General features: G+C 44.0%; 1 protein-coding gene across 1 annotated transcript in view; it reads right to left on the bottom strand.

The window, feature by feature from the left end:
* ADGRV1 (adhesion G protein-coupled receptor V1) overlaps positions 1-26,072 on the bottom strand; it is a 742,217-nt gene that overhangs the window by 464,347 nt on the left and 251,798 nt on the right. Inside the window, exons 39-44 of the mRNA XM_077289021.1 lie at positions 23,621-23,778; positions 23,381-23,474; positions 6,879-6,957; positions 3,564-3,702; positions 581-722; positions 227-489 (exon numbers count right to left, since the gene is read on the bottom strand). Of these exons, the coding sequence (XP_077145136.1) occupies positions 227-489; positions 581-722; positions 3,564-3,702; positions 6,879-6,957; positions 23,381-23,474; positions 23,621-23,778 (875 nt within the window). The remainder of the gene's footprint in view (positions 1-226; positions 490-580; positions 723-3,563; positions 3,703-6,878; positions 6,958-23,380; positions 23,475-23,620; positions 23,779-26,072) is intronic.

Genomic DNA, 26,072 nt, shown 5'->3' with positions numbered 1-26,072 from the left:
TTTCCTTAAGAGTGAATAATAAATCTGAACAATGCCCTTTTATATAGTTTAATATATAACTTATTGGGCACCATCTACCCAACCTACTCCAGCTACTATGTGGTAAAGCCGTTTCTTTCTTCACACAGTAAAGCCTATGTAAGTTGGTCATTTCCAAGCTTTGATGCTTACAATGCCATGAATAACCCAATGCAGTTACACAGTCCATGCTGGGCTGAGGAGTTACCTTGAACCTCACTCCTTCTTCTAGGATGACATAGCCTTCTACTGGATTCAGATCACCAGAAGCATCCGAGCCATTCTCTCCAGTGATAAAATACTGCACAGTGACAGTCCCAAATATTCCTTGTGGAGGGTCCCTGATAATACAGAGCATTGCAACGCTCTCTGTCAAGTACAGAGCTGTGGGCTCCCGCAGGAAGAAGTGCTCAGTGTTGTTAAAAGATATAACCCCATGACCATCGTCATTGGCCAGAATTGTAACAGTAGCTGTCATAAAAGAGATACAAGATATCAGACATAGCACATTAATATATGCACAACAACTTGGTGCAATATGTTGCGTAATGGACTGTATCACCTGTTGTATTCTTGCCCAACTCCAGTCCATGAGAAGGATTTGCAAGTATCAGCTGAAATTTTTCATCGCCTTCTGGGAGATCATCATCATTGATAATTACATCAATAAATTTATATCTTTCTCCATCAGCAAATGCTAAAATCTAAAAAAAAATCTGTTTACTTCACTTGACTCAAGAATGATGACTTTACAGATAATACAGGATTATTCACAAAGGATAGTGCAAAATTACAGCCCCAGCATTCATAACTGAGAGAACACAACACAAATTTATTAACATGAAAATACACACTATCAATCCAAGTTTTATCTAAACACTACAAGTATTCAAAATGATTTCCATTGGTGCCACGACAGAGGTCTAGGCTGTGGTCCGGTTCTGTCTAGATGCGTACAACATATCCTGAGATAAGGACTCGATTGGGTCACCCAATCTAACACCCTTTATATGGGGTTAGACCAAGAACTCAGTCTATCTGACCACTTCATCCCCCCCACATCCATTGGATTTGAACAACCTGGGACAATTCATCACTGAAACACAAGAGTCCATATATGAGGATATACTGGCACATGTCAGGACAGAACCAGACTACATCATAGACATCTGACATGTCACCAATGGAAATCACTTGGAACATTTGTAGTGTATAGATAAAACTTGGATAAATAATGAGTCTTGTTATATTCATAACTTTGTGCTATGTTCTCTCCTTCATATTGCACTATCCTTTTTTAATCACCCTGTAGTTTAATGGTCACAGTCATTTCAACAAACTTTGTATAAATCAATAATAAAAGCAAACATAAGAAGTATATCTTATCCGCAAGGCAGCCTACCATCTCACTGACAGATCAGATTACAACTGTTTATTAAGGTGGCAAGATGGCCGGTGGACACATCATTGAAGGAAGATATCTATCACAGAGATGGTTATTCTCAGTGATGTAAGCCTGGAAGCAAGCTCCAGCTCGTACAGTGCTGAGAGAGTTAATAGAGAGTGGCGAAGGCAGTCAGAGAGATGGGTGCAACTGGGTGCTCATAGATCTGTAGCGCCCCCACTGCCGCAGGGCCGAGGGGTACCCGGTACCAGGCCTCTGAGTCTCTGCTCTGGGGTTGTCACGGTGGCTAGACCCAGTCCGTGACCCTGCTGAGGGGCGTACAATAATAGATAGCACCCACAACTGTTGTGTCTGTTTCTCGTGTTCCCTCACAACTCGATTCTGATGTTCTTCCTCTAAATCCCCCTGATCTTACGGTTAGGATGCACCCGTATGACAGGGAGGCTCGGAGCTTTTCCGGGACTCCAGCGTCGCCCCACTCCTGTTGTTACCCCCATGTGTCTTCCTGGGTCTGGGTGAGACAGCCCGCCTGTAACTGACTGTCCTGCTGTAGGTCTGAAGTTTGGCTTGGAGCTCTATACTTCCTCGGCATTCCGGCCACCGGTGATGCGCCTCAATAGGATGTTGCCTCGTCTTACAGCACGACTCCTACTGGTATTCTCCTTGTTGCGTTGATCTCGTTTCTCACTCAGCACAATAAACTTCGCTTCTTATCCTTTCTTGGGGTACCGCCGCTATATCGTGCAGGCGCGGTCCCGTAACGTTCTCTCTGTTCGCTAGGCCTCTGTCAGGATCCCACCCCTGACAGGGACCCCTCTGAATCTTCCCCTACAACACCCCCTGCCACAAGGTGTTGCCTGGTTCCAACCCAGTCAGCTTTCTCTCTAACTTCCTGCCTAACCCCCAGTTTTACCAGACTGTGAGGAGTGGCCTAATGAATAGTGCCCTTAGCTCCCCCTGGAGGCCAGACTATGAAATGTATTGGTGTCTGTGATACCTGGTCAGATGAACTCCTTCAGTGCCATCAGACGTACCATAGCCCCCCTTAGCGGCGGAGCCACAGTACTGCAACGACCAGGACTCTGGGGCGCTGCAGATCCCCACCCCGGGACGTGGTATGGCACATACAAGGAAGTTCTGCTAAATCAATATTGCACAGAGTGTGGATGTAAGAAGGCCTTTTGTGTGATATCTCCAGACTGAGTTTGTGTACTGCATGATATCCAGCAAGGGTGTATCATAACAACACCATAGTGCCATTATTTGGACTGTTTACTTTGGTTTTGTCTTCACTGAAAGCTGTTTATTTCTTTTGTTTGAGGAATGGTTTATGAAGTCTTAATAAACCAGCCTGGACATTTTTACTTTAATGGCTTCCCGTACCCAGCTCAAACTCAGAAGAGTGAGCAGAAACCTTACAAAGCATATGAAGTGGTAAAGTAAAAGAGGAAAGAGGGGCAGAGAGACACACGGACAGGTACTGCTGCTTTCTGGTAAGTGTATATCTATCCCAGAACTGGATTCACAGCTTGACTGCTCAGCACTGCTGCGTAATGTCCTCCATGATACTGCAGTTCTGAAGATGTGCTACACAAAGACAGAGGAGTGTCTCATGCACTGTGAATGGCAGACATCACAGCAGCTAGTCTCCAACCACTAACTCAGAGAGAACTTAAAATTGAAAATGGGAAAGAAACTAGTGAAAAACTAAAAATATCATGCTGAATTCAGGTGTCCATGAAACATGGTGGTGTACAGACCATGGTGTATAGATTGGCCACAGGTTTCCTGACCCGAACTTGACACCATCTTAAGCATATAATAAGCTGCTAAGTCCAGATTGCAAGGCCCGCAGCCAGTATGTACCTCACTACCGTGATAAAAATTCATTTAATGGTCAGAAATAGCATTGTTAATCTAAAATCTATAACCAATAGTTACACTTTATTGACTTTTTCTTGCTTTTTCAGACACTTGATTGCGACTCCAATAATTTGCATTACATAAACAATTGATAACAAAGAATGCCACAACTTCAATCAGGTTTATAAGACATCCACTATGGATAAAGATACTTGTTCATAATCTTGCAAGTATTAAAGCAATTGATTGAAGAAGCAATTAAGCAGCAATATCCTACCATTGATGAAACATTATAATCCACTCCTAGTTGGGCCCCTATATTCTGTGCGTAGAAAAATAACGACACGTTTCCGTAGGCTCCTTTGTTCCGATAAGCAACAAGCGTCAAAATACCATGGGTTTCATTGACTTCAAAGCTGAAAGTGAAAACATTGTAAATTAATTGACGAAGTGAGAATTTATTGTTATATCTACAGATAATAGCTTACACTTTATGTTTCTATGTAATTCAAGAATCACAAAAATCAATACCTACAGCTTCACTTTTATTGAATATGTATTACAAAGAGCGATTTAAGCTGTTAACAAAGGTATTGCCATAATGTCCCTGTTATATCTGTTATACTGATCTAGTGGATACCTGTATTGAAAAAATGCATAGACTGCTTCTTATATAATTCACTTTAGAAGTTATAGTGCAATAGCCTCTTCATGCATCGAGCCGAGATTGTGGGTAGGGTCTTCAGTGACCCTCTTCATTTGTATGAGTCTCCTTTTTTAATTTTCGTGCTAGTGCCACTCAGAAAAATAGCAGCGCATGCCCATATTAACCTCCAGCAGTCTCCAGCAAAATGTCTCCAGTGGCCGGAAATCTCGATCTGCGCATGCGACACCAGCAGCCCCATTTTGCTGGAGACCATAAGGTTAATCTGAGCATGTGCCGCCTCCGGCCCCAACTTGCTGGTGACCGCATGAGGTTAAAGTGAGCATGTGCCACCTCCGGCACCATTTTGCTGGAGAATGGAGGGACATGAATGTACGAAAGTGTCACCCGCGACAAGGGCGGCATTAGTGCGAAGGTTAATAAAGGAGGCTCATACAAATGCTGAGGGGCCACGGCAAAGTAGCTGTTTTTTGGTATGCACCTGTTCAGACTAGTTTTTGATGTGCCGGTCAGCTTTCTGTTATTTGTATGCTAGCTTTCTGACTGATCACTTCACCCTTCACCATGACGTGATTTTAATTACAGCTGGTTCCTGCCAACCCATAAATGTAGGCTTTACTGAGAGAGGTGTCCATATTCACCCATGCATTCAGACATTAGCCTTAGAGAGATGTGTTCACACTGGTCAGGGCCCCATCAGACTTATGAGGCCGTCTTGACGTTGGTTGATGGGCCGGCATTATTTGGCCAAATTTTGTGCAAAGCGTCTCATGTATTTTTCATGTATTTTTCCTAATATTCAAAAGCTATTTTTGCTATTCACATTTCATATATTTCACGTTGACATGCCTTAACACGATTGAGTGCAACCATTTTCGTATACTGTACATGTAAGTAGCTGTTTTTGGTATGCATCTGTTCAGACTGGTTTTTGATGTGCCGGTCAGTTTTCTGTTATTTGAATGCTGAAGACCCTACCCAAATTCCTGTCTTGATGCACAGAGAAAATATTGCACTAAAACTTTTAAGTTGAATTAAAAAACCACGATGCGGATTTTTTTTTCACTACAGGTATCCATTAAATCATTATAACAGGGCTATTAAGGCCATATCGTTATACTTTATATATGTAAACTCAAAATAGATACCGCGCTTAGGTGTATAAAATGGACTGCCTATGATAACCAGGATAAACCACAAAAGTGTGAAATGATAAAATCCAATGATGGTGGGCCCGAAGGTGCCCACCAAAATACCTGTAGGTGATTATGAGGACGCACTAAACAGCAGGATACCTGTCAGCTGCCCTATACGGATATCAGTGCACAAAAAAATTCCCTCAGAATATAAGTGTTGGTTCAAAGAACCCTTACCGTATAATGTCACTAGTTTCACGCTGAGCTCTTCCTGGTGTATGTCCAAGGGGGCGTGCAGGCTACCGTAGGTGGTTGCGACGGGCGCAAAGTAATCCTGCAGCTGACGGGCGACAGATGGACACACAGGTAGTAGTCCTGCGCGAGCTGCGTGGGGTGTAGCTAGTAAGTGCAGAGCCAGAGAGCGCCCCGGCCGAAGGCGTCCCTGGTTGCACTTAGAAACAAAGATGGCCGGCGCTGCTAAGCAGCGTGTGACGTCACAGGCACTAAGGAGCCCTGCTGGGACCAAAAAGCAAACCAACGCGTTTCAAAGGGTAATCGCCCTTCTTCGTCAGGGTTCGTCGCTAACCCTGACGAAGAAGGGCGATTACCCTTTGAAACGCGTTGGTTTGCTTTTTGGTCCCAGCAGGGCTCCTTAGTGCCTGTGACGTCACACGCTGCTTAGCAGCGCCGGCCATCTTTGTTTCTAAGTGCAACCAGGGACGCCTTCGGCCGGGGCGCTCTCTGGCTCTGCACTTACTAGCTACACCCCACGCAGCTCGCGCAGGACTACTACCTGTGTGTCCATCTGTCGCCCGTCAGCTGCAGGATTACTTTGCGCCCGTCGCAACCACCTACGGTAGCCTGCACGCCCCCTTGGACATACACCAGGAAGAGCTCAGCGTGAAACTAGTGACATTATACGGTAAGGGTTCTTTGAACCAACACTTATATTCTGAGGGAATTTTTTTGTGCACTGATATCCGTATAGGGCAGCTGACAGGTATCCTGCTGTTTAGTGCGTCCTCATAATCACCTACAGGTATTTTGGTGGGCACCTTCGGGCCCACCATCATTGGATTTTATCATTTCACACTTTTGTGGTTTATCCTGGTTATCATAGGCAGTCCATTTTATACACCTAAGCGCGGTATCTATTTTGAGTTTTCCTTTTTGGTCTTTCAGAAGTGGCACATATTCTGGAGATACCAGCAGCTGGGCGTTTTTACAGAGCAGTCCCACAGTCCTTAGTGGGAAGAAGTGTTGAGCGCCAGTGTATTTGTATTTGTACTTTATATATGTACTTTAACAGGGTAAATTGTGATGACAGGTTCTCTATAAAAGAAGTGCACTGTCAGTTACCTGTCACAATGAATGCAGAAAACTGCTACATGTGAAAAAGCAGGTGTCTAATAATCCTTCTTAGCTTTTATTAAATGGAGCATTTGCATTTTGATTCCATCTCTTAAAATTATATCCTTTATTTCAGACTCTGATGCTCTGTTTCCCACTAATGAAGTTAGTTATACCACCAATGGAAATGCTTCTGAGAAGAATGAAGTTACAAGATCTAGGGTGTTAGGCTAAGTTCACATTTGCGTACGGGGGCTTTGTGGAGGGCTACGTATGTCCTCCGTTAAGCCCCGCCTACTTATGCATACTTCTGCATGTGCCCTGCGTACCTATTTTTAATATTGGGTACGCAGGACATGCAGATGCATGCGGATGTAACAGAATTCTAACAAAGTAGCTTTTAAAGAAAATTTAACAAGTGAATAATATTATTTAAACATACCTTGTCCTCTGCCACTCAATAACTCCTTGGACCCCATCATTGGCATCAATAATAATCTGGGCTGTCAATCCTTCAGCATCTACACAATATATGCATTGTAAATAATGTCTAAAAAAAGTGTTGTCAATGTACATTAAGCACTTTAATATCTGTTACCATACAATCATTATAGCCTAAAGCAACCTCACCCCAAGTCTCACTGGTTAAAGAAGCACTCCTCCCAAAGTTTTTATCCCCTAAATTCATTGCAATCATCATATTATATGTCACTGTGTACTTACAATTGCTCATTTTGCCTTTCTACCCAGCTAATTCTTCTCTTTTCCATTAGGTCTACATTATGTGGTGTAAAACTGACCAGCTGAATCCTTCTAAGCTCTATGTAGAAACAGGAGGTCTATTTTCCCTGCATGAGTCATCCCTCCTTCATCTCCTGACCCAGCTGCTCTGCTCCCTCTCCTGCCAGGGACTTTGCTGTGAGTAGAATTGTAGTTCTAATGATGACTTCTTTGAGAAATATGAGATCTATAACTGCAGCAATCATTAAACAACCATTTTTGGGCCACAAACTGTAATGCGGCCCACCGAATGTTTGTCCACAATTTGTGTACAGCAGACTCTCTACTACAAAGGAAATAATTATCCTACGCAATAGCATATGTGCGCTCCGCTATCACTGTCGTGTGCCACCATGTCAGTTAGTGACATCTGTAAATGCTCTTCCAGCTTCCTTTCAAGCAAATGCTCCTTTACCTATGTGATGCAAGTTATAGAAAATGACACTTTGTCCTCATCAAAACTGAACGTAAAGAAGGGCAGTCATGTCAATAATTTTCTTTTGATTTTCTAACAAGTGCTTTGTTTTTTCCTAATACTCACATGTGAATGATTAAATAGTCACTTACATTCATTCTGGCTACACACTAGGACGAACAGCATTTTTGCCTTTTGTCCCTACGACTTCTGAGCAATCGCACAGGATGGGCTCGGTCATCATTTATAAACTGTGTTTGATTGAAATGATGTCTCAGGAGTGCTTACTTTTATAACTAAGCTCTACTACATGGTGGTAATGTCATAGTAGTGTTGTGCACAGTACCAGTCAAAAGTTTGGACACACTTGTTCATGCAACGGTTTTCCTTGTTCTTATTGGAAAGTGCACATTGTAGATTTAGACTGAAGTCAGCAAAACCACAAAGAAACACATGGAAACAAGAAGAAAAGCAACACGTGAAGCAAACTAGAATTTGTGTTAACAAAATTTGGATCTCGGCCTCACCTAAATGTTGGTCACATATATGGTCCTTGTAGTGTTCTAGATCCTATAAAGAGATATGTTTTCATTCCCCACGTAGTGATGTCCTTCCTGGGCCCCTTCTGGTATAATGTCTCCTCATCATGGGCTAACTCCTGTAATAATGTCCTCATTCTCGGCCCCTAATAATAATAATGTCCTCCATTCTGTGCCATTTCTAGTAATAATGTCCCCCATCCAGAGCCCTTTCCTGGTATGATGTCCCCCATCCTGGACTCTTCAAGTAATAAAGTCCCTTGTCCTGCCCCCGCCTGTTATAGTGTCCCCCATCCTTGCACCTTCCAGTAATAATCTTCCCCAAGATGGCCACCTTCCTAGTATAAGGTCCCCCATCATAGATCTCTTCCGGTAATAACACCCGCATCCTGGGCTTACTTCCTGTAATAATGTCCCCATCCTGGGCCCCTTTCCTGGTTGAATGTCCTCCACCCTGAGTCCATTCTAGTAATAATAATGTCCCCATCCTGTGCTCTTCCTGGTATAATGTCCTCCTTCCTGGACACATGTTGTAATAATGTCCTTTATCCTGGGGCTCCTTCCAGGAATAATGTCCCCCATCCAGGATCCCTTCCTGTAGTATAATGCCCTCCATCCTGTGCCCCTTCCTGGTATAATGTCCTCTATCCTGTGCCCCTTCCAGGAATAATGTCCCACACTGTGAGCCCATTCCAGAAATAATGTCACCCATCCTGATCCCTTCCAGTAATAATATCCTCTGTTCTGCTGCTCTTCTCCAACACATTTAAAGAAAAAATTAAGCATCTTCTATATCCAGCGCAGAAACCAGCAGCTGTATTTGACGTGCTCACCACGGGACGTGCATGACGTCACTGCCATGCGCTGTCAGCTGCCGGCCTCTGATTATCCGGCGGGATGTATTGCAGTGCAGGGAACCCACAGGTTTCCGTGCCACAATAAATTTCAGCTGAATGTATCTCCTTGGACGCACATCCAGTTGAAATAGGTGATAGTTTTTTGGGGTCGAATTCCTGCATGGGTCCAGTCGCACCCTCTGTGACCGCGATCATTATGCCCCTGTGTGTTAAACCGTAGATTCCTAAAAGTAACCTTTTTACACCGATGACAGCTTTACAAAATCTTCGCATTCTCTCAAGCAGCTTCATCAGGTAAAACCTGGAATGGCTTCGACCAGTGCAACCATAAGGTATGTTTTACAGAGGCAGAGTTGATATAGTTTCATATAGTGTTGAGCCCTACTCAACCAGAATATAGCAAGAACCACTAAGTATGAGAAATGACAGTCCATCCTTACTTTAAGACACGAAGGTCAATCAATGCGAAGATTTTTTATAGCCTTGTAGGTATCTCAAATGCAGTCATGAAAACCATTAATTGCTATGATGAAACTGAATGCTAGGAAGTATATAAATAATATTAAGGAATTGCATATGTGAACATATAACAATTAAAAAGTATGTTTATTACAAAAAAATAAGAAAAAAACACCACAAAAGAAAAAAAAAAGTGCAAAAAAAATGATAGACTCACTGATAATACAAACAATATGTTTCATATGTGACTGTTTTGATGCACTATAAACCGAATATACTCGTGTATAAGCCGAGTTTTTCAGCACTTTTCTTGTGCTGAAAATGCCCCCCCCCCCCTCGGCTTATACACAAGTCAATGTCCCAGTTTACAGAGGGGGAGTGGCGGAGCAGCAGGTCACAGGAGGCAGTAGCCGGCGGCTGTGGCTAAAGCCTGTGCCCATTGCTAAAGAGAAATGAATATTCACTGCACTGGCAATACATAGACATTTCTCTTATAGCGCGCACACAGTTACAGCCGGCTTCCAGGAGCTGCTGGGCTCTCATGGGTGCCCACTCAATAAGGTAATGAATATTCACCTCTCTCCACACCCATCAGCGTGGAGAAAGGTGAATATTCATTACATTAATGAGCAGGGACGCGTGATCGCCCAGCTGAAGGAACTGCTGGCACTGGAACGAGATGCTGCAAGGGCGCGCAGCGAAGGTAAGTAAGATGGGGATGAGGATCCATGCAGACAAGGATGGGAATAAGGAGCCGTGCATAAAAGGATGGGAATAAGGAGTCGTGCAGACAAGGATGGGGATAAGGAGCCATGCATACAAGGATGGGGATAAGGAGCCATGCATACAAGGATGGGGATAAGGAGCCATGCATACCAGGATGGGAATAAGGAGCCATGAATACAAGGATGGGAATAAGGAGCTATGCATACAAGGATGGGGATGAGGAGCCATGCAGACAAGGATGGGAATAAGGAGCCATGCAGACAAGGATGGGAATAAGGAGCCATGAATACAAGGATGGGAATAAGGAGCCATGCATACAAGGATGGGGATGAGGAGCCATGCATACAAGGATGGGGATGAGGAACCATGCATACCAGAACAGGGATTAAGGGACAATGCATACCCGGCTTATTCTCAAGTCAATAAGTTTTCCCAGTTTTTGAGGCAAAATTAGGTACTTCGGCTTATACACGAGTATTTACTCGTGTACAAGGATGGGAATAAGGAGCCATGAATACAAGGATGGGAATAAGGAGCTATGCATACAAGGATGGGGATGAGGAGCCATGCATACAAGGATGGGGATGAGGAACCATGCATACCAGAACTGGGATTAAGGGACAATGCATACCCGGCTTATTCTCAAGTCAATAAGTTTTCCCAGTTTTTTGAGGCAAAATTTGGTCCCTCGGCTTATACACGAGTATTTACTGTATGTTCCAAGCAGGGGTGGACACAGACAGCTTGAGGCCCCTGTGCAGGAAATGTGCCTAGGCCCCCCTCCTTTTAAGGCAACAAAGCTCTCTCTCTCTCTCTCTCTCTATATATATATATATATATATATATATATATATATATATATATATACACTAGGGGACTGTGTTATACATCAATGAGAACACTTTATACTAAGGGACTGTGTTAGACATAATAATCGATAATAACATCTTCCTCCACCTCCCTGTTCTTAAATCCATTATAAATCCCCTTCTTTCCATCCCAATCCCCCAAACCCCTCATTATCCTCCTCCCATTATTGCCCTCTCCCCCACCCCCATCATTGCCTTTTCCCCCACCACCCCATCATTGCCCATTATACCACCTCCATCATTTCCTCCTCCCCACCATCCCTATCATTGCCCTCTCCGTCAACCCAATCATTGCCTTCTGCCCCATCACGCCCATATTTGCCCTCTCTGTCAACCCAGTTATTGCCTTCTGCCCCATCATTGCCCTCTCTGTCAACCCAATCATTGCCTTCTGCCCCATCACCGCCATCATTGCCCTCTCTGTCAACCCATTCATTGCCTTCTGCCCCATCACCCCCATCATTGTCCTCTCCTCCACCTACACACACAGAAAGACACACAGCACTATTCACCTCTCTGAATACACATACACACACACATGCACACACACCTCACCTCTGTGCACGTATCCTGAAGCCGCACCTCACCGGCAGCTTACTGTCTCACACAGCCGCAGCGCTGAATGATGATGTCATTGAGCCACTGCTGTGTGAGACAGGAGGCGCGGGTAGGAAGCAGGACGGATCCCTGCAGCTCCGCTGCCATTTTCTCTTGCAGGCAGCGGAGCTGCAGGGATTGCTCCATGCCAGTCGCACATGAGGGCAATCTGGCCAAGGGCCCCCTGGAGCCTCAGGGACGGATAAACTGGCCAGATTGCCCTGATTATTAGCTGCTCTGCAGGGGCACCCAGAAGCCTTCGGGCCCGGATGTAGCCACACTGGTTGAACGAGTGGTATGTCCGCCCTTGGTTCCAAGAGAAAATCACTATGTTGTTTTCACCTCCTTGCACCAAGCCAAGATTGGGGGATCCTATAGGAATGCAAGAGGGATAAACGGACTGAATAGACTATTGGAACAAATCCCAGGTACAACTACATATGGCGTAGGAAGCCCTACGTGTCCACTAACATCCCTACCTACCAACAGAGGTTGGCATCCTAAAATGCGATATTTGGTGCCCCCGCTCCATGGTGGCTGTCCCTCACTTACACTGCAGGCCCTGTGCTGATAAGCAGGGAGCCTAGACCAGACAGTAAACAACTAGGCTAAAAGTGGGAGGGATGTTATACAGCACGTGGTAGATACAGATAGAGGGTACCGGTACTTATCATTCTGATGTAAATTTGTATAAGATGCTTTTATGCCTCTGGCACTCATGAGGACCGGTTTTTGTTTCAGTTGTTTTGTGCAAGTAAGGGTGTGGCCTCCATTTTCCTTATATTGGAGATACCATTCATTTAGTTCCCAATGGCTGGATATCCATTAGTTGGGTTTCAGTCCTTCTCAGCCCTTATTCACATTGAAATATGGTAAGTTTTTAATACCAGAGGTTAGGACCATCTCTGGGTCACCTTAACGTGGTGGGATTTACTTTTTTTAAAATCAAAATTATGTTAACTAAGCATCTTATATTATTTTAATGCATTATTGCCATTTATGTATTTACTGCAGGATGCTTGCTTGTTTTTATCTTAGGTTATGTCTGTTTAGTGGCTAGTGTGAACATGCATCTACACTTTGCATGCACACAAATTTATATTCCAGTTCATCTCATTAGGTTTTTGTACCAGCTTTAGCAAACTGCAGATTGACAGCACCTCAGATGACAGCCCTCCAAATGATGAACATACAACAAGTAACTGACAAATTTCAACATAAACTTCCCAAATGAGACTATGAGAAGCAGGTATTTATGGTTGAATTGATGCAAAGAAAGTAATTATTTCAAGCAAGCAACACAAGCACGGCACATCAGATTAGTTGAAATCTGTGCTGCAGTCTGATGAGTTAAAATGTGAGTTTTTGGTATCACCTGGCATGTCTTTGTGAGATACAAAAAAGTGGTTGGGTCCTCTATCCTCTGTGCCACAGCAGATATACCTTTTCTACGGGTGGTTATTGTCTGTTATCCTGTTTTCATTTATTCATTTGTCTGCCCAGCCATCTTTTGGGTGCGGCTATATATACTTCCCCCCCTGTGGGGATTTGCTGCTGGTGATAGTCTCATTTGGATGTCCAGTCATACTGCCGTTGTTTATGCCAGTCAGTGAAAGACCAGCTAGGGTCTGTCTTTCTCCTGAATATGCTTTTTACCCTGCATCTATCTCCTGTTTAGGAAATAGGAGGTATACTCCCTAGCAGTATACAACTTATAATCTCATTTTGTATTCTGTGGTTTATTTTAACTCACTCTGCAATTTCTTTCTATCTCAGCACTCCTTCCCTTCTGTAGGTAAATCGCACTCTAATCTGCCCTCTGGTTCTTAAGGAGGAATGTGAAGCACTTGATGGCTTTTCAGGCAGCATACGTCTGAGTTGTTCTCGTTTAGGCTAAGTTCACACTTGCGTGTGGATGGTTTGCGGATGGCTGCATACATCCTCCCTTAAGCTCTGCCTACTTCCGCAAGCTTCCTGCGTCATCCTGCATACCTATCTTTAACATTGGGTATTGGGCGGGCACGTCAAAACGCTGTATCCGCACTCATCAGCATACAACGCATGTCCCTGCGTACCCAATGTTAAAGATGGGTATGCAGGACGATGCAGGATGCCTGAGGAAGTAGGCAGAGCGTAGGCGAAGCTTAAGGGAGGGCGTACGCAGCCATCCGCAAACCATCCATACGCAAGTCTGTTTTTAGGGCTATTCCTGCCCATTGGCCTTCTGACTGAGCACTCCGCCCCTCAGCCTCAGGCGTTTTTAATTGCAGCAGGATTCTACCCCTCCACAGAGATATAGACTTCAGTCCAAGAGAGGATTCACATTAGGTTCCCAGAGAAATGTAGACTGTGTAAGAGAGGATTGGCATTAGGTCCTGGCAACGAGAAACGCCTTAACGTGGCTGCCAGGTACACATTAATTGGCCAATTTGTGCGCTAAGCATTCTCAATTTTTCAGATTTCTAATGCAGTAATGCAATTTAATTTTCATATTTTATGTTTGCATGCTATAGCGCTACAGAGTGCTGCCTTATCTGTTTCATTGTATATGAGTTGGTGACTCTAGGTAAGCACCTGAACAGACCTGATTTATGTTTGGATGTTACAGTCAGTTTTTTTTTATATTTCTATTCCTGCCCATGTAGGAACCACTAGGGACTGCGGGGTCAGTATTTCTAGTCTACATAGGAACCTGCTGGGTCAGTTGCAGTTTCTACAGTAGTTTTACCTATTTTCCAGTGGAGTTGTTACACAATTATAACAGCAGTAGTTTTACCTATTTTCCAGTGGAGTTGTTACACAATTATAACAGCTAAGAGGGTGTATAGTAGCCATCAGAGTAAAAGGGGGGTATTTTGAGAAATCTGAGATTTAACACATATTTGGTTTGTTTCACACGTGTTTCTTTACTCTTTGCTTCCATATATTTCTAGTATGCAAATTCCAATAAAAGCAAGGAAAACAATTGCATAAACAAATGTGTCCATATTTTTGACTTGTACTGTATAGCTGCTACTCACATACATAAAACACACAATAAAGAGCTTACTGCTTTTTTTTCCTTCAGTATACAGACAGAAGTAGCAGAAACATGAAAGTAATTATATAGAACTACAATACTGAGCAGTGTGGCTGTGAATGAAGCACTTAATAATCTAGCTAGGGCAAGTATTATACCCTCACAGTTATCCACCCCACACAATTCCACACAGTATTTGGCTCCCACAGTCACCCACAATATATAATGGCCCCTTAAGTCCCCACATACAGCATAATAGCCCCCAAAATGCCAAGTACCGATAACATTGAAAAATTTAATATAAACCACTGATCTAGTCCCATCCCCTTGATGTGCTGCTCTGCTCTGTGCACTGTGCAGACTGAGAATCTGTGCAGCATGTGCGATCAAGTTAACTCCATAGCACCTCCTGTACTGCAACTCACTGAATTTTGTTTCTTATTTTATGCGTTTTTTACTTATTATGTGCTTTGTCACAATAGTGACTATGTAAAAATAGTGGCTCTATCTATTGCTGACTGTATCCTTGGGATTGATGTCAGAATGGTTTTTGTCTTTATTCTTAAACTGTGTTCTTTGTTAACATTTCCCAATAGTATTTGTCTTTATTCCTAAGCTGCGGTCATTTGTTATGATGGCACAGAAGCCCGTGTCTTCATTTCTAAGATGTTTTCTATTATAACAACCTCATGATAGACTGTGTCATCTATTCTGATCATGTTACATAATGTTTGTCATGATTTCTAAGTCGTATTCTATTGCGAGGACATAATTATGTTTCTCTTCATTCATAGTCTGCCCTTTTTGCACTGACTGATGTCCCAACAGTGTTTGTCTTTTATCCTAAGTCATGTTCTATTGCGGTTGCTGTCACAGTAATTTGTGTCCTCATTTATAACGTGTTTTAATGTGATGGTGTCACGGTAGAATATTTTTGTATTGTGGTGATGTCTTACTAGTGTTTGTTTTTATTCCTTTGCTGTGTTGTATATTGTGAAGGTCACAAGAACAATTTTATTTTTTTTATTGTCAAGATGTCAAAAAAAGCTTCCTAGGATGTATTCTATATTACTAAGGGCATTGTAGTGTTTTTCTCTGTTTATAGTCTGTTTTCATTTGAAATAGTATCACAACTTTTAGGTTTAGCTAGCACTGTTCAGTTTAATATATGAAGGAAACCCTGTGATCACCAGCGACAATGTTTCCCAGTCTCTCATTGTGGTAAGAGTAGGATCTTTGAAGAATGGGAAGATCAGTGATAATTACAATGTTCGTTCCATGTCACTGATGCGTAAAGAAACCCTTTTGTTTGGATATAGCCTGGATCCCATAAGTATCCAATAAGAGAGAAATTGGCTATTGGCATAATGGCAGTCAAATATTAATAAAACTCAGACTCACATTTTAAAAACATGTACACAATCTCAGCATATGAGCTATACGTGGACCAGTGTATTTAAAGTTTAACTTTTCAGAATAAGTTGTCCTGTATGTACATTAGAACTAACACTATTTCTGGCCATTATATTACTTGCATCCTGCATTTTCTCCAGTTTTTGCCTTTGCAGGCTCTGTCTGTTTTTTTGGCAATTATCTCTTAGGTAGTCGAAGGAGACTACTTGCAATTATGTCTTCCTTACACAGCACAACACAATGGGAAGGATTCCTTAGTTAGCACACAGACAGAACCATCAGTGAGAATAGAGGCTGGAAGTACTGAGCAATATAGATGTAAATCTTGCTCTGGAATGAGGTAAAAGACTCGTTAGAAAGCTCAGATACTACAAGTGTCTCCCTCTGTCTGTTTTCTCATTCTGCTAACAACTCTTTCTCCTGTGCCCCTCACAATTGAGTATAATAGAAGGTATAACCTGACACTTCAGTGGGCTGGAAGTCCATCTTGTCTTTAGCAAGAGGTTGTTGAGCTGATTTTTTAGAGTGAATGATGAGTTCAGGAGCCAGGGAGAGGGGAAGGAGAAAGAAGCACAATTCTCAAAGATATGTTCCAAAGTTTAAGATATGCACTTGTACTATTGTACCATTGTTTTATGCAAAGTTTGAAGAAAGTACAGTTCCATTTCAATGTATTTCTGCTACTTTATTTGGCTCTAAGGACGATATAAATTCTCTATCTACTTACACCAAACATACAGTAGAGATGCAGCGCCCCAGAGTCCTGGTCGTTGCAGTACTGTGGCTCCGCCACTAAGGGGAGCTATGGTACGTCTGATGGCACTGAAGGAGTTCATCTGACCAGGTATCACAGACACCAATACATTTCACAGTCGGGCCTCCAGGGGGAGCTAAGGGTTCTATTCACTAGGCCACTCCACACATAGTGGTAAAACTGGGGGTCAGGCAGGAAGTTAGATGAGAAAGCTGACTGGGTTGGAACCAGGCAACACCTTGTGGCAGAGGGTGTTGTGGGGGAAGATTCGGTAGGGCCCCTGTCAGGGGTGGGATCCTGACAGAGGCCTGGCAACTTGAGAGAACGTCACGGGACCGTGCCTGCTCAGCATAGCAGCGGTGCCCAAGGAAGGATTAGAAGCGAGATAGATTGTGCTGAGTGAGAAACAAGATCAAAGCAACAAGGAGAATACCAGTAGGAGTCGTGCTGTGAGACCGAGGCAACATCCTACTGAGGCGCACAACCGGCGGCCGGAACGCCGAGGAAGTATTTGTAAATCTAGCTTCAAGCAATACTTCAAACCAACGGCAGGACAGTCAGTCATAGGCGGGCTGTCTCACCTAAATCACCTACGAAGACATAGGGGGCAACCTGTGGAGAGGGGCGACTCTAGGGTCCCGGAAGAGCTCCGAGCCTACCCGTCATACGGGTGCCGTCCTAACCGTAACATCAGGGAGGGACGGAAGATTAGCAGAACATCATCTAATCGAGTTGTGAGGGAACTTAAGAAACAGACACAACAGTTGTGGGGACTTTCTGTAAGCACAGCAGGGAAGGACCACAACACATAGTGCTAGCAGGAAGGCACAGATTTCCACCTGCAAAGAGAACTCTGGAGGTGCCATCGGACCGGCCGGACTTGCGCCGCCTGGTTAACCGTATTCCGGATTGAGGACCCAGAAATCTTCAGTAAAGAGGTAAAGAGACTGCAACCTGGTGTCCTCGTTATTTACTGCGACCTACACTGCACCGCAATATCACCACCATTTACCACCACCTTTCACTGGACGCCCCTCAGCAGGGTCACGGACCGGGTCTAGCCACCGTGACAACCCCAGAACAGAGACTCAGAGGCCCGGTACCGGGTACCCCTCGGCCCTGCAGCAGTGGGGGCGCTCCATTTTGGCGTCACGAACAGGATCTACTTAAGCCTGAAGAATCGGGTCATGTGTGCCTTGGAACTGTGATTTATTGTGCTTGGACTGTGCTTTATTGAGAGGACTGTGTGTTGTCATTACTACAAGGATTACCGCCAAAACCGCTGCCATTGCAGCGCTAAGGAGAAGCGCAGGAGAAGAAGAAGGGCGTGGAGTGGGCGTAAACAAGCTGAAGAGCGCGAAGGACAATGGCCGCCCAGTCTAAATATTTCTGTGTCCTGAGGACGTGTCCGTCAGCAGTCGAGACCCGCCTTCTGATTTTCTATGCCGGGCAGAAACCGAAGAAACGAAACTATGACTCAGATGAGGTGGAACTGGAGACCAGTGAAGGCCTGTGGAAAAGGATGGCCCCGCACCGACCCCCGTCGCCGGAGAACTACTCCGATATGCCCACCGCTGGAAGATTTGGATCCTTGGGAGCTGCCGATGGGGCATCCCGTGCCTGAATGGTCCCCAGTTCGTACGCCTTCCGCAGGAGGGGGGAGCGGCGCCGGAGGAGCTACCGCGAGTGAAGGTACCCAATGCCGCGACCACCGGGGAGGCCACCTCACCTCTGCACACGACCCGGCCACTGCTGCGACCAGTGGCGCCCCAATGTCCCCGCCGTCTGGCACCAATGCACCGGGGGGGCATGACCTCGGGCCCTTCCCCTGGGGGGAATATCGGAACCGTCTGATCGCGGAGTTCCAGCGAGAAGTGGAGCGGGAGGCGCGACGCGAACTGCCGGAGGGCTCCCTGCCGAAGTGGGGCGTTGTGATTGTTTACCTGCCCCAGACAGGAAAAGGCTTCGTGCAGGAGATTGGGACAGCCTTAAGAGTCCGCATCACTCTGGAGGAAGTGGAACCCTGCTTGTCTGGAGATGGCGCCAAGTCCTTCCTGAAGCCAGGGGATGTGGTCACATACCGCCGGCACCTAAAGGGGAACAGCTGGTGGGCCCGGGATATGCAGCGCTGCACCGCCGTTCTGGAGGTATCCCGAACCGAGGGGGAGGAGCTTGCCGCTGAAGCCGCTGCTGCTGCCGCCGCCGCTGCCAGCATCATCCATCGGCCCACGCAGACCCTCATCGCAGCGCACGACCTGGTCGTGCAGAAGACCCGAACCCACGGGGTACACCTGGCCGCGGGAGTAAACTTGGAGTCCAGCTTATCCGGTCCGCAGAAAGCCACTTGCCAGGTAAAACCTCGGTGGGGGCTGCCTCCTGAGTAAGAAAGAATACTGCATCAAATGTAAATAGTTAACTGTTTGTTTCCTGACTTTGCTGCTAAACCCGTCTAGGGTTAACTCTTAAAGGGATCCCTTTGTTGACCCGGGATCCCTACTGCTTTTTGGTTATTTTCTGTTTTCTTCTTCGTTATCAAGAACTGCCGCAATCATGAACAGTGCATGATACAAACTGCTTGTAAATAGTTTGCACCTTCTTAAAGGTGCTCCCTACTGGTTTTACTTAAAGAAGGACTCTTTGCGAAGATACCGCACCGGAGCCTTTGCTGAGTACGGACTGGTAGCTTGAGAAGATGTGCTACCTCATAAAGACTTGGTCCTCTCTTAAAGGGGATGTTCACTTGTTGCATTTAAAGAATGGTATTGCTTTAAGACAGATAGATAGCAATAATGTCTTGACAAAAGAAAGTGATGATGATGCTTACATGTAAAAGTTATATGTAGAAAATTAGTTTATTGTAAAGAGATGTTGATAATGTTGCTAGAAGACTGAGGACAGAAAAGTGAACCCGTGCGGGGTTAGTCAGCGAGTCCTCTTAGGAGCCATGAAGGGATGGCTCAGTGATTTCAAACTGAAAGTAAATGTTATGTTCTATACTGTGTATAGTAGTTGAAAAGGCAGTAGGCCCGGGCTGAAAGGGGTGGTCCTGTATAGAAAGGAGAGGCAGTAGGCCTGGAGCGGTTAGGACAGGCGGTCCTGCAGACTTAAAGTAGGAGAATAAAAGAGACAAGTTAATTGGTATTATAATGTTTTTATAAGTAAGTCTTTAGTGGATAGGAAGTGTACGTCCTTAAAGACAATGTTAACTTATTATTCAAAAGTTTGCACTGAGTAGAATACCCGGTTGGGTAACAGGAGTTATTTATAGCCTGTAATTTATAATGTTTAACCATGTTTGTAACGTTCAAGTGTCCTCACCTCCCATAAAGGGAAGCTCTGTTCAAGCTTACTTATTGTTATTGCATTTTCAAAATTGTATGTCTTTTTGCTAACCTGTATTGTTGTTTTCTTCCCAGTCCAGGAGTACTGGTTTTAACCGGGGGGGAGTGCAGCGCCCCAGAGTCCTGGTCGTTGCAGTACTGTGGCTCCACCACTAAGGGGAGCTATGGTACGTCTGATGGCACTGAAGGAGTTCATCTGACCAGGTATCACAGACACCAATACATTTCACAGTCGGGCCTCCAGGGGGAGCTAAGGGTTCTATTCACTAGGCCACTCCACACATACTGGTAAAACTGGGGGTCAGGCAGGAAGTTAGATGAGAAAGCTGACTGGGTTGGAACCAGGCAACACCTTGTGGCAGAGGGTGTTGTGGGGGAAGATTCGGTAGGGCCCCTGTCAGGGGTGGGATCCTGACAGAGGCCTGGCAACTTGAGAGAACGTCACGGGACCGTGCCTGCTCAGCATAGCGGCGGTGCCCAAGGAAGGATTAGAAGCGAGATAGATTGTGCTGAGTGATAAACGAGATCAAAGCAACAAGGAGAATACCAGTAGGAGTCGTGCTGTGAGACTGAGGCAACATCCTACTGAGGCGCACAACCGGTGGCCGGAACGCCGAGGAAGTATTTATAAATCTAGCTTCAAGCAATACTTCAAACCAAGGGCAGGACAGTCAGTCATAGGCGGGCTGTCTCACCTAAATCACCTACGAAGACATAGGGGGCAACCTGTGGAGAGGGGCGACTCTAGGGTCCCGGAAGAGCTCCGAGCCTACCCGTCATATGGGTGCCGTCCTAACTGTAACATCAGGGAGGGACGGAAGATTAGCAGAACATCATCTAATCGAGTTGTGAGGGAACTTAAGAAACAGACACAACAGTTGTGGGGACTTTCCGTAAGCACAGCAGGGAAGGACCACAACACATAGCGCTAGCAGGAAGGCACAGATTTCCACCTGCAAAGAGAACTCTGGAGGTGCCATTAGACCGGCCGGACTTGCGCCGCCTGGTTAACTGTATTCCGGATTGAGGACCCAGAGATCTTCAGTAAAGAGGTAAAGAGACTGCAACCTGGTGTCCTCGTTATTTACTGCGACCTACACTGCACCGCAATATCACCACCATTTACCACCACCTTTCACTGGACGCCCCTCAGCAGGGTCACGGACCGGGTCTAGCCACCGTGACAACCCCAGAACAGAGACTCAGAGGCCCGGTACCGGGTACCCCTCGGCCCTGCGGCAGTGGGGGCGCTCCAGAGACATATTTAGATTATTAAAATCCTGCAGCCAAATTTGGTGGCAATCACTGCAAATAATATCTGAATGACTTCATTAAATTACTGTATAAGCCTGGACTCATAATCTCTTTGTATGTATTTACTGGAGATAGGCAGAAGAGACTGTTAGACAGCTAGTAAGTTACAGTACCTTTTATCCTGTAAGATATAAATTCTATGAGCATGCACAGAAGAAAACAAGAAATAACCATTAACGTTTACAGAAAATAGGAAATGAGGTAAATTACAAGTTATTGAGAGACAGAATAAAGTGCTCATAGCCCTTGTTCTAAAATAAAGGACACAAATATTGTGAAATAAACAAAATTCTTTTAAAAAAACTTCCTGTTGAAATCAGTCAGTCAAACCTTTGGGGTAAAGTGCAAACACCACTCAGCGTGGTATATAAGATGGCTTCTGGGAGGGCACATAGTTTTTTAAAGGTAGATGATAAAGAAAAAAATGGAAAGTGTAATTCAAATGTAACTTTTATTTCCATATTAATTTAAGATTATTTAAACAATTTTCAAACATCCTCTTAGGAATGTATACTGGATCACAGTTATAAAGTTAGTTGCTTACAATTATAACCACTGCGATCCACTAGATCCCGGTTGTTGCTAGATGTAGAGGTTATAATATAAATCAAATGGGATGCTAGAATCTGTAAGACCATAATATTGCAATATACAGTGAAAATCACTGCCTCTTTTGAAGTTCAGCATACAGCCAAGCTTCAAAGGAGGACCAAGATGGCAGCAAAGGAGGTCTTCAGCAGGCCCCCGGCTGCAATGGTAATCCACCAGAGCCCAGCGATTGAGTTACATCTAAGCTGGGTACCCTTAAACGATGCTGTCAGAGACTGACGGCGGCTTTTAAATAGTTAACACCCTGGTGGGAGCTTAGCTCCAACCTCCGCTGCTAGAGACATATGCTGACAGTGTAATATAGCTGGTATCTGCCTGGTGTGGAGAAAGCTCAGCTCCTGAGTCCTCTGGCAATCACATATATGTAAGTGATATTGTGCTAAGAGGGTATTGGGGGGACCAAACAATCATACATGCCAAAGCTGAGACCTTATAACTAAGAGGGCAAGGATACTACAATTTCTGATATCTCAGATAATCACTGCTGCGATTGGCTGTGCGGACATTTCCAGCCATGTGTGACAAAGATGGAAGCAGGAAGCACAGGTCAACAGAGACTGGATAATGGCCAGAACAGAACCTTTGGGGGATGGGTGCAGGGGAGCATTATTTCTTTTATTATATTTAACCACCTGTGAAATATATTTTATTAGCTGACAAACCTCTGCAATGGGGTAATGCAGCATCAGAAAATCCCTGTTCTTATAAATTCTGGATAAAGGACGCTACCAGATGAAGTTAGGCTTCATTATGCTGAGCATTATGCTGAGCACTGTATAGTACTTAGTTTTGGGGAAATATATTTGCTCTTTAATTTGCTGTTTTTTCCCACTCCAGGACACTCTGTTAGGATATGGCTCTGTGACAACTCGCACACTTACGGTCAGTACTGACTAGTGTCTCATCCGCTTCTCTCCAAGTTCTATTGAGACATGTTGATGAGAAGCTAGAGGGCTCATGACCGTAAGAACGCAAATTGCATGACAACTGCTTGGACCGGCTAGCAGAGCTGAATCTTAACATCTTACATATTACACAATGATAGTAAAGTTTTAAAAGCTTCCTGAGTTAATACTGCTTGCTGAGAATGAAAAAGGAGAAGTAAATTAATTGATTCATTCAGGGGTGTTCCAGAGGGGTTTCCACCAAACCAGTAATACTTGGAAAGGAATGTGTTTTATTTTCATCACACACAAGTTATACACAGGTCTAAACAATGAAATCTCTAATATAAAGTGATCTAAAGCAATACCTAAACGCGGAGGAGAAGAGGTCGCTAACTTCACAGTCAGTTCCACAGACACTAGAGTGACTGAGATGTATTCCTGGAGCTCCGGTATATCGTCCTGAAGGGAAAAAAATACAATCTAGAACATTTTTCATCAATTTGCCTATAACAGGTCAGATTTATAAATTAAATTAAAGATGTTAGTTATACAGTGAAAATCAAAAGTAATAATATATAAATAGCAAATGTGAACAGAAAATTTACCTCTAAAAGAGTCACATTAATGGTACCAGTTGTTTCCCCATCTAAAATGATCAAAGATCCAGTTGTGCCAATATAGTCAAGGCCTGGTGCTGCTGGGCTCATACTGGTGTCATTCAGCAGATGTGCCACAGATGTGGTGTAAGTGATATTAATATCTCCTAATAAATGCACACATAAATCACAGATATTTTACACTATAAAAACATGGTCATGACATTTTATAGCTCTGGAAATGAATATTATCCATCTATCTAGAAAAACATAACATGTGGTCAGCGCTCCAGAAAGCTCAGATGCAAAAACTGAGCTTGACCACATTGTATGTTTTTTCAATGTCCTAAGTATTATTTTGGGTCACAACTGGTGGGCATGCACCAAATTGCTATATTGAACTTGTACTGCTTTGTTCTACCTATCTATCTATCTATCTATCTATCTATCTATCTATCTATCTATCTATCTATTATCTATCTACTTTTTTATCTTCACAATATCACCCAAAAATGTGTACACCACAAATTGCACTTATATGAAATTATTTTTGGTTATCTCATTTTAAAGGCAATTAATTAAAAGTTTAGACCACGTTTGCAGCAATAACTGTCTCCCTTCTGAAATGGCTTTTCACAAAATTTGTACTATGTCTGGAACTCTGTTCTTTTATAGCCAAAACAGCATTTGTGAAGTCAGATACTGATGTTGAACAGAAGGGTTGGCTTGTAGTCAGTTTAAGTTCATGTCAATGGTGTTATTGGGTTATGGTAACGAGTCTGTGCAGAACTATTGAGCTCCTCCACACCAAACTCATCAAATCAACCTCACTTTATACAAAGGGGCAAAGTCATGCTGGAATGGGAAAGGGCTTTGCCCAAATTTTTGCATAAGAAATTGAATCTTACACATGTCTAGAATGTATCTACAGCTGCTTTTCACAAAATTAGAATATCATGAAAAGTTAATTTATTTCAGTTCTTCAATACAAAAAGTGAAACTCATATATTATATAGAGCCATTACAGGGTAGCTAGAAGGAATATAGAGCGCAAATAGGGTCTTATCCGAGAAAAAAGGGAATATTCGTGAGAGATAGTATGAATTCACTCACCTATTATGGTTGTGTAAGACACAACCACTGCACTTAGCATTGGCGGCTGCTGCAAGCCCCGGTGTGATGATCCTTTGCTAGTTGAAGAGAATGGGGCATCAGACTGCGCTGCTCGCCTGTCAGGATAATGTACCAGAGAAGTCCAAGTAGATGTAATAGAAAATAGACTTTATTTCTACGCGTTTTGTGGTGATCACACCACTTCCTCAGGACCTGAGGAAGTGGTGTGATCACCACGAAACACGTAGAAATAAAGTCTATTTTCTATTACATCTACTTGGACTTCTCTGGTACATTATCCTGACAGGCGAGCAGCGCAGTCTGATGCCCCATTCTCTTCAACTAGCAAAGGATAGAGCCATTACAAACAGAGTGATCTATTTCAAGTGTTTATTTCTGTTAATGTTGATGATTATGGCTTACAGCCAATGAAAACACAAAAATCATTATCTCAGTAAATTAGAATATTTTATAACACCAGCTTGAAAAATTATTTTAAAATTCGAAATGTTGGCATAATGAAATGTATGTTCAGTAAATGCACTCAATACTTGGTCGGGGCTCCTTTTGCATCAATTACTGCATCAATGTGGCTTGGCATGGAGGCGATCAGCCTGAGGTACTGCTGAGGTGTTACGGAAGCCCAGGTTGCTTTGATAGCAGCCTTCAGCTAGTCTGCATTGTTGGGTCTGGTGTCTCTCATCTACCTCTTGACAATACCACATAGATGCTCTATGGGGTTAAGGTCAGGCGAGTTTGCTGACCAATCAAGCACAGTGATATTGTTGTTTTTAAACCAGGTATTGGTACTTTTGGCAGTGTGGACAGGTGCCAAGTCCTGCTGGAGAATGATATTTCCATCTCCATAAAGTTTGTCGGCAGAGGGGAGCATGAAGTGCTCTAAAATTTCCTGGTAGACGGCTGCGCTTACTTTGGTCTTGATAAAACACAGTGGACCTACACCAGCAGATGACATGGCTCACCAAACCATCACTGATTGTGGAAACTTCACACTAGACCTGCAGCAGCTGGGATTCTATGCCTCTCCACTCTTCTTCCAAACTCTGTGACCTTGATTTACAAATGAAATGCAACATTTACTTTCATCTGAAAACAACACCTTGGACTACTGAGCAACAGTCCAGTCCTTTTTCTCCTTGGCCCAGGTAAGACGGTTCTGGCATTGTCTATTGGTCAATAGTGGCTTGACACAAGGAATGCGACACTTGTAGCCCATGTCCTGGATACGTCTGTGTGTGGCAGCTCTTGAACTAATGACTCCAGTAGCAGTCCACTCCTTGTGAATCTCCCCCTAATTTTTGAATGGCCTTTTCTTAACATTTCTTTC

The sequence above is a fragment of the Ranitomeya variabilis genome, chromosome 1, assembly GCF_051348905.1.
Source record: "Ranitomeya variabilis isolate aRanVar5 chromosome 1, aRanVar5.hap1, whole genome shotgun sequence".
NCBI classification, from domain to species: Eukaryota; Metazoa; Chordata; class Amphibia; order Anura; family Dendrobatidae; genus Ranitomeya; species Ranitomeya variabilis.
Note: the sequence above shows the minus strand (reverse complement) of the source record. Positions and strands in the feature narration are given on the sequence as shown.